Source organism: Rattus norvegicus, chromosome 7 (genome assembly GCF_021556685.1).
Source record: "Rattus norvegicus strain SHRSP/BbbUtx chromosome 7, alternate assembly SHRSP_T2T, whole genome shotgun sequence".
NCBI classification, from domain to species: domain Eukaryota; kingdom Metazoa; phylum Chordata; class Mammalia; order Rodentia; family Muridae; genus Rattus; species Rattus norvegicus.
In genome coordinates this window covers 37,922,720-37,935,770 of record NC_141540.1, presented here as the reverse complement: position 1 = coordinate 37,935,770, position 13,051 = coordinate 37,922,720, and the positions used below count along the sequence as shown (strand labels likewise).

Sequence of the window (13,051 nt, the reverse complement as noted above, 5' to 3'; positions counted from 1 at the left end):
ACATGCCTCCACAGACACAGCTGATGCGGTGCCCCAAATCTCCATGTTCGCTCTTAAATTTAGAAGAAATCAGTCAAGATACTGACCCAATAAATCAGTCAAAATACTGACCCTCTTTTCAAATGAGTTTCTCTCATTGTGAAATTTAAACCCGCTCCAACAAGCATAGCTGAAGGCATTTAAATAATTCTCCATGGTTCTCAAAGGTCACTGGTTTTTTATCCAGTGGATTGGATATTTCGGTTTAAAAAAAATTCCACGTTCCTTTTTATTACAGTCGTCCAACAGCTGTAAACCCATCAGCCGCTAGAGAAACGGGAGCCAAATCAGCCCTCCGCAGCTGCAAAGAGAAGAAACGGTCGGCCAACGTCACATAATTTCTGGGCTCTCAGCAGGCTGGAGTCAAAGTACAGTTTCCCGTGCCACAAAATCCCTGGCCTTGTAAACACATCGAGTAGCCCATACCCTTTGATTTATTTTTGCCACGACTGGGAAGAAGCGTTGTGGGAAAAACGGTAGAGGTGGCTGACATCCTGCCATGCGCCAAGAACGACGAAGAAAGTGGCGTTTACCCTAGCGCGGACGCCGGCCTTTACTGTTTGCATTCGTTTTCCTGAGACAGCGTTTCAGCATGTAGCCCAGCCTGGCCTCAAACTTGGAATCCTCCTGCCTCAGCCTCCTGAGGGCTGGGATCACAGACGTGTACCACCAAGCCTGAAACCATCGTACTTTTTAATCCTCACAGTAGCTGTGAAAGCAGATCTTACCCTTATATACGTGAGAGCTGAAGTTCAGAGACGGGGTAACTTGGTAAATACCGTACTGAGTCATATTCGTGTCTGGTTGGTGCTTGGCGGGACTCGTGAGTGGTCAGTGCAGTGCTCTGCCTTCCAGAAAAAGGGACCGTTGAGGGAAAATTCAGTGGACAAAGGCCAGATGGAGTGGATCTGGGAAGTGGGGGGAGGTGGACGGAGTGGATCTGGGAAGTGTGTGTGTGTGTGTGTGTGTGTGTGTGTGTGTGTGTGTGTGTGTGTGTGTAGTGGGGTATGTGTGGATGGAGTGGATCTGGGAAGTGGGGGGAGATGGTCTTCCTTTTGAAAGAATAGAACTGCCCTACTACTGGAATCTTTCTTGTAACAATAGAGAATGACCCAACAGTCTTACACAGCTCAAGACATAGAGCAGGGATCATTTTCATTAACTCCCTTGGCTCCCTACCACTATCTGTTAAGAATTCTAGCCAAGGGGCTGGAGGGAGAGCTCAGTGGCAAAGAAGCATTTGCTGCACTTGTGGAAGACTGGGGTTTGAGTCCCAGCATCCGCGTGGTGGCTCACAACCATCGGGAAGGCCAGTCAGGCGATCCAACAGGCACCCACGTGGCGCACATACATGCATGCGGGCAAAACATTCATAAAATAAATCTAATTTAAAAATTATAATAAAAATAGTTCTAGCCTAGAAACTCTGACTTTGTTATAGTGACTCTTCCTAGGAACATTGCTTGCTGTGTGTGAACCAGTTTAGTCTTTAAGTCAGTGGCCTTACACCTCAACAAGCATCCGAATCACCCAGAACCCTTCCTGCTCAACAGATGCTCAGGTCCTGTCTGCAGAGTTTCTGGTTCCATCGGTCAGAGATTGAGTCTAAGGATTTGCATTGTCTACAAGCCATTCCTATAGGGAAAAAAACCATGTGCTAAAGAGAGTCACTTCATTTTAAAGATTTATTTATTTTATAGTACGCACACTAGTGTTCTGCCTGCATGTATGTCTGTGTGGGGGTGTCAGATCCCCTGGAACTGAACTTACAGACAGTTGTGAGCTGACATGTGGGTGCTGGGAATCGAACCTGGGCCCTCTGGAAGAATAGCCAGTGCTCTTAACTGCTGAGCCATTTCTCCAGCCCGGATATTCACACTTTTAGAACGTACCTATAATAAGGTGACCTAAGAAAGAGTAGCATTTGACCAGGCAGTGGTAGTGCATGCCTTTCATCCACGAGCTTGGGAAGCAGAGGCAGGTGGATCTCTGCGTTCAGGCCAGATGTCATTCCAGAAGTCATAAGTTATTAATCCAGTTGTCTTAAGTCATGTTTGTATAATACGTGGGGTGGACTCACGAGTACACACGGAGAACCAATGGTTCTTATGACTGTGTGCCAAGGTCAACGTTTTTTTTCTTCTAATATGCCCTTTGCTCAATTAAGCAACCCAAGAAGGAGACCTCAACAAATCAAAGGAGATGACCATTCCCAGACTCAGGATTTGTATGTGTGTGGTATACGGGTGCATGTGTGTGCAAGCATGTGGAGGTCAGAGGTCAACACTGCAACCTCAAGTTGCTCTCTGTGTTATTTTTGAGGCTGAGTTTCTAGCCAAACCTGGAGCTCGGCTATTCAGCTGGGTTTCCTGGCCAATGAGGTCAGGGACCCACCTATCTCTACTCCTCCCTCTGCTAGGGTTATAGAAACGTCCCAGAACCTGGCCTTACATGGACTCTAGGGGTCAAAACTCAACCCCCCCCCCCGCCATGCTTTCTCAGCAAACACTGAGCCATCTTCCCAGCTCACGCTTCCAAATTTAAAATGAGTTAAACACCCCTAATCCAAAATTCTAAAATCCAGAATCAGGACTTTCTGGGCAGCAGTAAGATGACACAAGTATAAATTTCTACCCATAACCTATGTGACAGGTCATGGCCAAGGCATGGATGAGTTGGAACTACTGTGTAAAATGGTCCTCACGCTCTGTGCACAAGGTCTGCATTAAATATAAATGTATTTCATGTTTGGATTCGAACTCCGTTCCCATACTCCTATTACATATACGTGACCTTTCCAACACCCCAAATATTTCTGATCTCAAGAAGTTTTTCAGGCTTCATCACTAAGTCTTCATGATCCAGAAAATAATAGCTAAAAATAAAATTGCTCTCAAGCAGATATCCAGCCATTTCAGTGCAGAGTGCTTATGAATGTTTCTGTTTTTAGAAGGGACCCTTGTGACATCAGACCCCTGGACACTAACAGCCTCCACCACTTGCCCTGGTTAGGCTCCAGGTTTGGCCTGGCCTGGTCTGGCTCAGTCAGGCACAGGCTTAGTTAAGGTAAAATGGTCTACCTGAGCAGAAACTTAACCCGTGTGAAAACAGAGACACCAGAAACTAGGACCATTTTCAAATGAAATGGATTTCAACCTCAAAGTTGCCTGAAACTATAGAGAAAACCAGGTCTCCATTCCCCAGGATCTTCCAATAGAATGGGGCCTCTCACTCCAGCATCTCTTTGACATGGACAGACACTCACTACATATCTTCCCTACTCAGTGACTCGGCTCCTTTTTGTCTGGGTGATTCTCCTTCTGATAGAATATTATCTAGAATCATTTTACTTTAAGGTATCTGCAAAATCCCAAATGGATTTCAACAGGATGAAGAAAACCCTTATAGAGGGTTTCTTCGAGGAAGGTGTACTAAACCTTTGAAAGTTTACAGCCAGACGACCTATTTAAAAGAAAAAGAAACACCGTTTTCTAATGCATGCACATGAAGGTTCTGCCTTGTCCAGTTAGTCTGGTTAGTAAGAGATGCTCAACTGTTTGTTCAGTCGGTTGGTCTTGGCTTTTTGAGACAAGGTTTTTTTCGGTGTAGCCCTGGCTCTCCTGGAACTCGCTTCGTAGACCAGGCTGGCCTCAGACTCACACAGACCTGCCTGCCTCTGCTTCCTGAATGCTCTGACTGGTCTGACTTCGCATGTCACCGAGCCCAGTGAGAAAGTCAGTTGTTTAAAAGGTCATTCATTCTACAAACACTCATTGAGTCCCCCTTCTGTGCCATGTTGCTCAGAACTATGCTGAAGTAGTCTTGAGTGGCCTGGACGGCAAGTCAGTAAAGGGCCTGTGTACCTTTCTATATAAGTCACCAGATTTAATGGTAGGGATGTGTGAGCATTCTTCCTCTCACATTTTCTAATGACAGATGTTTGCCTGTAGCCCACAGGCAGCATGTATTCTGCTACACCTATAAATATGGTCCAGCACAAAAGTAAAAAAAAGTGTTTAAAAATATTATGAACTCACCCCCCATGTGTTTATAAAAAGATAAAGAGAGGGGGGATATGTTCTATAGATGTATGATGAGGTGTGGGGGAAAGGGGTACCTCTGAGAGCCCATGTTGAGGCATCCCTTCTACCTGAGGGACCAGCCACACGATGGTATAGTATAGAATAGAGTTTATTCAGGGCATGGGGAGGAAGTTGAAGAGGGTAGTAAGGGCAGAGAGAGGGTGGGGGAAGGAAGAAGAGGAGGAAGAAGAGGAGGAGTAGGAGGAGGAAGGGAAGGAAGAGGAGGAGGAAGAGGAGAAGGAAGAGGGGGAGGAGGAAGAGGAGAAGGAGGAGGGGGAGGAGGAGGAGGAAGAGGAGGAGGAGGGGGAGGAGGAAGAGGAGGAGGAGGGGGGAAGGGGGAAGGAGGGGGAGGAGGAAGAAGCAGAGGAAGAGGAGGAAGAAGAGGAGGAGGAGGAAGAAGAGGAGGAGGAGGAAGAGGAAAAGGAGGAAGAGGAGGAGGAGGAGGAGGAGGAGGAGGAGGAGGAGGAGGAGGAGGAGGAGGAGGAGAGGCCAGCTATGAGGATGTGGAGAGAGAGGGGAAGGGAATGGGGAGAGAGTGGGGACAAGGAAGGCAAGAGCAAGAGAGCAAGAGAGAGAGGAGGGGGCAAGGAGCTCCTTTTATATCGAGTCAGGCACACCCGGCTGTTGCCAGGTAACTGTGGGGTGGAGCTTAGACTGAATGCTAACACCCCCTGTCTTGTGAAGCTGACTGTGCAGGTCTCAAGTACGAACTCTGCAGGTGACAACGTTTGGCCGAGAGAAGCTAAAACGTTGAGCATCCTTGATGGAGTAGCTGCTTGTCTCTGGAGCATCCAGGTCACTTTTATTTGAATCATACCTGAAGAAAATTAACTGAGAGAAACAAAACTATTCTGCTCTTCGTTTGCAGCAGTGTTACAGTTCAAAGGTCTTTCACTGCCTAGAAACCAGTAGGTACTGGCTACATAAAGCTGCGACCCCCTCCTTTTCAGTTTGGGGAGCACTAAACTCACCTTTAGAAGTAATCGTCTCTATCCTGTTACTCACTGACCACTCCCCCATTCATCTTTGTTACCCTACCCATGATGCTTTGTGCCCCAGCAACGCAGCCCCATTAGCACAGTGTCCTGGTGGGTGACCAGCCCATGATCTCTGATAGTCTGTCCTACATCAGGACCAGGATAAAGAAGGAACTGAACAACCTACCCTTTATGTGATGTCACATAGATACTCTGAGTTGTTTTATGTTTTGTGACAAGGTCTCACTATGTAGCCCAGACTGACCTTGAACTTGCAGCATTCCTGGCTTCAGCCTCCTGGGCGCTCGTATTACAAGTGCACATCCCCATGCCCAAGTTCCTCAGCCTTCTTACTGTAAAGGTCTTCTGTTTGGTTTTGTTGCTGCTGCTGTGCTTTCCTTTGCTATTGCTTGGGGGTGTGTGTGTGTGAAATTAAAGAACTGAGTGCCTTCAGGATAGCCGGGAGAGCAGACCAGCCTGGATGACCATCTGCAACTGGCAGGTAGCGAGAACAAAGTGCACGGGCACCATGGAGTTCTATTCCCCTATAAAGGATGAGGGTGTGACATTTGCAGGAAAACGGATGGAAGTGGAGATCATGGTGCTAAATGAAGCAAGCCACGCTCATAAAGATAGTAGCATGTCTTCTCCCCTGTGCAGAATCTAGGTTTGCATTCACATGTGCACGCACACACGCACACATACACACACACATATATGTACACACATGTAGGACAGGAGAATAAGAATGGATACTATTTGGGGAGGAAACAGTTCTAAGGAGAGGGTAAATAGAGTAAGTGTGAAGACGGAGAGGGGGTAGAACGGGAGGGGAGGGCTGAATAAGCAGGAAGTATAAATGACGCAGCAGGTGTGAAAAACGGCCCGCAGGTGTGAAAAATGTCACAGTGAAACCCATGACTTCAAAACCCTTCTTCTACCTGCGTTCTGATACTTACTTACTGAGCACCTGCCTCGAGCTCAGGGACCCTGCTGGGTGGTGTGGATATGGACATCCTGAAAAACCTACCCAGCTCCCTGGAAGTTAGAATCTCAAAGGGAGACAGAGGGCATGGTGGGGTGAGCACACAGGCACCTTCGCCGGGGAAGTGGAGGGAAGGCATTTGTGTTCTGGGAACACAGAAGTAGGAGAGGTTAACTCTGTCTCTGCGTAAAGGGAGTTCAGGCGGCTCCTTGCAGAGAATTGCTATTCCTCCTACTGCTGGGCAGCCAAGCCACCAGATACTGAATCACACATTTTGTTTTCCATGACCTCAACAATGGCTCCTATTTACTGCCACAGGTGGCTTGTGTGTGGTATCCTGCCAACTTCTCAGTGCCGCTCACCTCATACGTTAGATCCAAAGGTCACAACATTAAGAAAAAACAAAAAACAAAAACCTGGATATCTCCTAAGGAATCTAGTTGTACTTGAATATTATCCCAAAATTGAGGTTTCAAACACAAGTGAATAGTACTTTGTGGGATGAGTAGAGAGTTGGAGGGGCAGCTAGCGGAGAAGGAAACAAGCATCGCGAGGGAAGCGGACACCAACCCTGGGGACTCAAGACCCTTGCCCCCAAGGCCGGAAGGTAGCTTCTGGTTTGTTTTGCCTACCACATGGAACGCTCCTGGGGCCTTGACGGGTCTGAAGCCCTCCACAGGTAAACACTGGTCAGCGTGGCCGTTGCAGAAGCAGCTGCCCTTGACGATGAAGTCGTAGATGGCGTAGTGAGTGAAATGGTGAGGCTTTGCATTCAAGTCGTTTCTCTGACAAGGGCAGGACTGTCGCTTGAGCAGCCGCACGCGGAGGTTGGTGATCTTCAGCTGCTCCTGTACTTTGGCACTGTAAGGGTTTTCTATGTCATATGGTGGTGACAGGGCTCTGAAAATAACCTGTAAAGAGAAGAAAACACCATGTGTGTGTGCATACAGGCTGTGGGCACGCCCCGGATTGTTTGCCCAGTGCAGTCCTGGTTTGATTTTTTTACCGTCCGTTATCTGCCAGTGATAAGATAACCAGAGGCTTTCAGACCTTGATCACACCTGTAGGAGATCCACCCTGTTATTTTAAGGCACAGGTGTACTGCTTATGGAGCCCAGATGGGTATGATGTTCAACCAACAGAACTTTGGCTCTTGAGATGAAGGTGGCCGTGCGGGAAGAGCATACTGGGCAGAAGAAACAGCCAGCTTCCGGGCCATGCAGCAAAGCCACGCTTGACTTATTTCAGGAAGAACCGTAGGCCAGGCATGGTGACAAATAGGCAGGAATATCACGTGAGCCAAGAGTTCAAGACCAGTGAGGGAAGCATAAAGAGAGAGTTGGGGTCAAAAACCAAACTAACAATGTCAGTGTAAACGGGAGACCAAGGGAAGAGTGGCTGGAGAGACCCGAAGACAAATGGCGGACAGACGAACAGAGAGAGAGGCCTTGGAAGGCTGTGGTGGGGTCACTTGCACTACGAGGAGCCAACAGGAGGGAGTAGCCAATGGGAGGGAGTAGCAGCATATCTGAGCTGAGTCTAAAGAGGTCGTATCATTCCCAGAACGGAACAGATCGTAGGAAGAAAGGGCAGTGATTATAGCAGAGTGTGTGCTTAGCACAAGGGAGGCCTTAGGCTTGATGCCTGCCACTTCTGTAAACAAATACCCAGTCAGAAATCAAACAGAGGGCCAGTTGGAAAGCAACTACAAAGTCAAGACCCACGGCCTTGTATTTCTGAGTGATCTTTGACCCTTCCAAAGGACGAATCGCTTAGCGATTGGGGCCATTCTTGTGATTACACGAATATTTTCGGTTATCCTTTTCTGGAACTGCCTTCTACGCTTTGTGGCACTTTCTGAAAGAGCACCCTACAGACAGTCAAAGCACTGCCCTTGAGGGCGGACTGATTTCGGAAGTCATTCAAGTCCAAGTGTAGGGAGAACAGCGTCTGGTCAAGCTGCTGCAAGAACGCTCCGATCAGGGTTAAATACACTATGTTAACGAAATTGCTTCTGGGCTGGAGAGATGGCTCAGCGGTTGAGAGCACCGACTGCTCTTCCAGAGGTCCTGAGTTCAAATCCCAGCAACCACACGGTGGCTCACAACCATCTGTAATGGGATCTGATGCCCTCTTCTGCTGTGTCTGAAGACAGGAATGGTGTACTCATATATAATAAATAAATTTTAAAACATGAGGTCACTTCTGTTGTGCAGGTTACAGATGGACTCACAGGGGTCATACAGTGCCTCAGGCATGGGTGCTACGCAGTCCCCAACTTTCCTGTCACTCAGGGGAGCAAGGTTGGTAGAAGAGGACAATGGAAGCCAAGGGAGAGAAGAGCTCCTGGAGTAGAGTGTGATGTGAAACAGTATTTGGAATGCATGCTTATTACCCAGATTCTATAAGGACATAGAATAAAGTCTTAGGCCATCTTGGCCATTAGGTGTGTTGAGGCATTGAGTATCCTTTGGGATGGCTGTAAGGACTTAAAAGCCCTAACAGCAATAAATTAAAAAGCAGAGATATTTTGATAACTACGTAGCACAAAAATAATTATCAGATGTAGGCTTCAGAAAAACTACCACTCAGGGAAAATGTATCCAAGTGGCTTTTTTAGGAAAATGAAATTTTCTTAAGGTATGCTTTAGATATAAAATTATCATTTTTAGAAATAAATTTGGGGGGGTGATTTGTGGAAAGATGGCCCAGCAGTTAAGAGCACTTGTTGACCTCCCAAGTTCAGGTCCCGACACCCACGTGGCAGCTCACAAACATCTATAACTCCAGTGTTAGGGGATCCAATCCCTTTACAGGACTCCACAAGCACCAGACACATAGGTGGGGAGAGCAAAACACTCAGACACATAAAAAAAAATAACATTGTAAATATTTTTTAAAAATAGCTGGGCATGGGGGCAGGGGGCATAAGCTTTTAATTAAAGTTCTGGGAGGCAGATGGATCCTTGAATTTAAGGCCAGCCTGGTCTACAGAACAAGTTTTGGGATAGCCTGGGCTACACAGAGAAACTATATATCACCCCCACCATTACCAAAAAAAAAAAGAAAAGAAAAGAAAGAAAGGAAGGAAGGAAGGAAGGAAGGAAGGAAAGGAAGAAAAGAAAAGGAAAGAAAAGAAAAGAAAAGAAAAGAAAAGAAAAGAAATGTGTTTTATAGCAAACACCTGAAAAGGCAGGGATCAACTCTGGAGAACCATGCCTCCATGTCTATGAGGATAAAACTGCTCTCAATAAAGCGTATCAGTTCCTGGCACAGGATTCAGTGGACACTTGGCCTTTATACAACAGGCAGAATGATTTCCATTATAAAAAAGAAAGCTGAATTACTTCACACTCTTGCTTAACCATCCATCCTCCCCTCCACCCTGCCAAAGACCTATTTTCTTCAGAATAAAGCAGTCTTTCAATGGCCCTGTTTGATTTTGGTCCTTAGTACTTATAGCACTTGTACTTAGTGCCTGACAGTCTACTTACAGCTCTTTATTGTTAGTACTTACAGTACTCATACTTAGTACCCAACAGTCTGTTTATAGCTCTTTATTAGTAGTACTTATGGTACCTAAACTATAAACAGTACCTATAGTACCAGTACTTAGTACCTGAAAGTCTTCTTATAACTGTTTATTGATCCATTGTCTTCCCAGGATAGACTGAAAACATCTTGGGGATAGTCCCAGTGTCACAAGAACCACCCTGGTGCTTTGTTTAATGTATCTTTTGGTAAGTTACTTAATTACAAAACTACCCTCTGCAGCTGAGTAATAGTGAGATTCTGAGCACCCTCTGTCTGTCCGGAGACCCCAGTGGAGACCCAGTGCCGAATTCCACAATGCAGCCTCAAAGGGGTAAGAAAGGACAGGAGAAACAAAGGCTGCATTTGCTACTATCTAACAATGTATGCACTTCTAGTTACGTCTTAACATCTCAAACTGGACCCATTTCATCTTGAAAGGATTCTAGCCCATTCCCACCCACATTTAAAGTTGTTGAAAAATGACACAGAGCGGAACAAATTGTATGTCACCTAATTCAGAGTCATCGTGGAAGGGACGAAGTTTGCTTCTTAAAGATGGAAATCAGAACGCATTTCATATTTTGAAAGTCTCAACGACAGAGCTCTCCAAAGCTGGAGACATCGTGGAGCGAACTGTAAATGAGACCAGTTTTCAACATGTCACCCCCGGACACTAGCGTTTCTGTTATCTCCTCATGCAGGCAGAGAGAGGCATGAGCTGGGTAAGCAATGCCCACTGGGGAGCTGGTACTGTGTTCTGTGCTGTCTGCCCACCCTTCCTTTTCCTGGATATTGGTGGCAGCTGTTTGGGCTCAGTTCCGGCCACGTGCTTACCCTTGACATTTTCCCTGTCTCCCTGTCCCCACCCCACCCCTCTCACCCTGAGAGTTGTTTAGCACCAGCACAGGGGGAGGAAGATCTGTCAAGGTTTGGGGAAACTTAGAGGCCCTTTTGCTTCCTGAACCCAGCCCAGGGAGGCTGAATGGCGGCTCTGTGCTGGGTGTGCATGACTCCACAGTTGGCAGGCTGATATCAGCAGGGAAGGGACATCATGACCCCCGAGGCTGCATGCTGGAAAGGAGACGGAGCAGTGCCACGGACACAAAGGGGAATGGGAATTTAAACCATGAAATCTTTTTTTGTTTTTTTCCCAGAGAGGAGACACCTTAATCTGATACTCTGGGAAGGGGATCTAGCCTATATCAGGAAACAAAATGAGAGCCAATCCAGATGCTACGAAGTCCTGGCAGGTGGCCCTTGGGTCCCACCCAGAAGAAGTCTGTGTACCACTACTGAAGAGAAGAAAGGCACTGTGGAAACCGTCCATTTCCCAGAAGCCTCTCCTGGTTTTGTCCCCATGAAGAAGGGTAGATGTCGTGGGTCCATCCATCACTGATCTGCCCCTGGTTGCTTCTGAATACATAACTCCCAACAGGGGCACTTTTAGAGCCAGGTACAAGGACTCCTGAGCAAGATTAAGCCCTTCCCCAGCCTGCTAGAGCCAATGCTCAGTGCCTAGTGATTCTTTTTACCTTAAATTAAGTAATTTTATTGTGTTTTAGTTATCGGCATTCTGCTCCTTACAGAAAAGTATGCCACTCAAACTTTAGAAGACAATGAAGAGCCCACACCGTGCGTCACCAAAGACAGCCAGGAATAAGATCTCAGTAAGAGAACTTAATAAGATCCTTCCCTCTAAACTCCAGTACATAATGAAAAAAAAAAAAAACCCCAAACTCTGTACAGTTGCTGGGTATTCTTCCAAGTCAAGAACTGTGCTGCTACATCAGTAGTTCTGAAAGTGAAGTCCCTGGAGAATTTGTTAGAAAAGCAAATTCTTGAGTCCGCTCTCTCTCAAGCCTTTCGGAGGACCTGATTCTGATGCAGAGGAGAGAGTGAGAGGTCTTGCCGTACTGTTTAAAAGCAAACCGGTTCAGAATGCCACGGTACAGATGACATAATTTATTTAGCGAGGCTGCTATTGTTAGGCAATGAAGCTGTTTCCTTCTCCACGTAACCGAATACAATGAACAATGCTGTAAGTGAAACGTGGGCTTCCCTGGCTTCTTCCTAACTTCCAAGTAAAATCCGTGGAGCAAAGAAAATACATCATTTAAAAACATCTGCTCTTCGGAATGAATCTTGGACCCTTTACCCTGGTCTTGCCTGAGCTCCCCTCCCCCTCCTTCTCTTTGTTTGTTTATCAAGAGTATCACTGGGTAGCTCTGACTGTCCTGGGAGCTCATTATGTAGACCGGGCTGGCCTTGAACTCACAGAGATCCACCTGTCTCTGTCACCTGAATGGTGGGATTAAAGGCGTGTGCCACCACCCTGGACTTGTCCCGTGCAGCTAGGATCCCTAACCTGTGGCTGTAGATTCTCACCTCAGGTTCTTCTTATGCCCTAGTGTTAGGAAGTAATCCTTAAAGAGCCCTGGACGGGCTAGATTCTCTTTCTTTTCTGGAATTTTCCCATCTACAGGACTATAGTTGGAGGAAGCTGGTAGCTATGGACAAGCCTTGCAGTCGAGCGGCCCGTGATATCTTGCTGCTGATACAGTGTGACCAGCAACTTCTTTCTCCTGCTGCCAAACTTTCCCCACCAGGATGGGTTTTATCTTCTTGTAGCCTAAGCCAAAACAAACCCCTCGTCTCTTATAAACACACACACACACACACACACACACACACACACACACACACACACACATCACCCCCACATGAGGCACTATATTGAGAATTAGTAAACACAGCATTCTATGTCCTTTTTTTTTGTGCTTTGAATTGGGAACTGTTTAAGGCAGTATGAACAGGATAAGAATTAAACAAGCATCAGGGGCACAAACGGTGAAGGCGCTCTTCCAACAATGTCTTATGGGTTGCCACATACTTCACGTTTAATGTGTGGGCTGGTGGGAGGGAGAAGGAAAGGGAGAAAGGGGAGAGGGAGAAGGGGAGGGGCAGAGATTGCAAGAAAATCAGTCTGCCCTCCAGAAATCGAGATCACATTAAAAACTGATGGTACTTTCCTGTCGCTATCTTGGGAATGTTCTAAGCCCACTCTGGTCTTGGATCTTGGTCCAGGATGGCAATTGCTGGGGGACTCCTTGTTGGTGTCTTATTGCCTGTTGGTATACATGAGACTGGACATTCAGAGAGTTGGGATTTCACTTAGATAACAGCTATGGCCATGCCCCATAGACTTAGCACATGATAGCATTTCATAATTACTGTTAGAGAAATGAATGAATGAACCGTTCCTCAAATTTCATTTTTTTTTCGGAGTTGAGGACCGAACCCAGGGCCTTGCGCTTGCTAGGCAAAGCGCTCTACCACTGAGCTAAATCCCCAACCCCTATAAATTTCATTTTTAAAAGAGCAGTAAAGGGCTGGTTCAGTGATTAAGAGCACTGACTGCTCTTCCAGAGGTCCTG

At 46.7% G+C, this 13,051-nt stretch overlaps 1 protein-coding gene across 1 annotated transcript in view; it reads right to left on the bottom strand.

Moving 5' to 3' along the window:
* Positions 1-13,051, bottom strand: part of Ntn4 (netrin 4) — a 113,818-nt gene that overhangs the window by 59,632 nt on the left and 41,135 nt on the right. Inside the window, exon 3 of the mRNA NM_001106780.1 lies at positions 6,716-6,994. Within this exon, the coding sequence (NP_001100250.1) occupies positions 6,716-6,994 (279 nt within the window). The remainder of the gene's footprint in view (positions 1-6,715; positions 6,995-13,051) is intronic.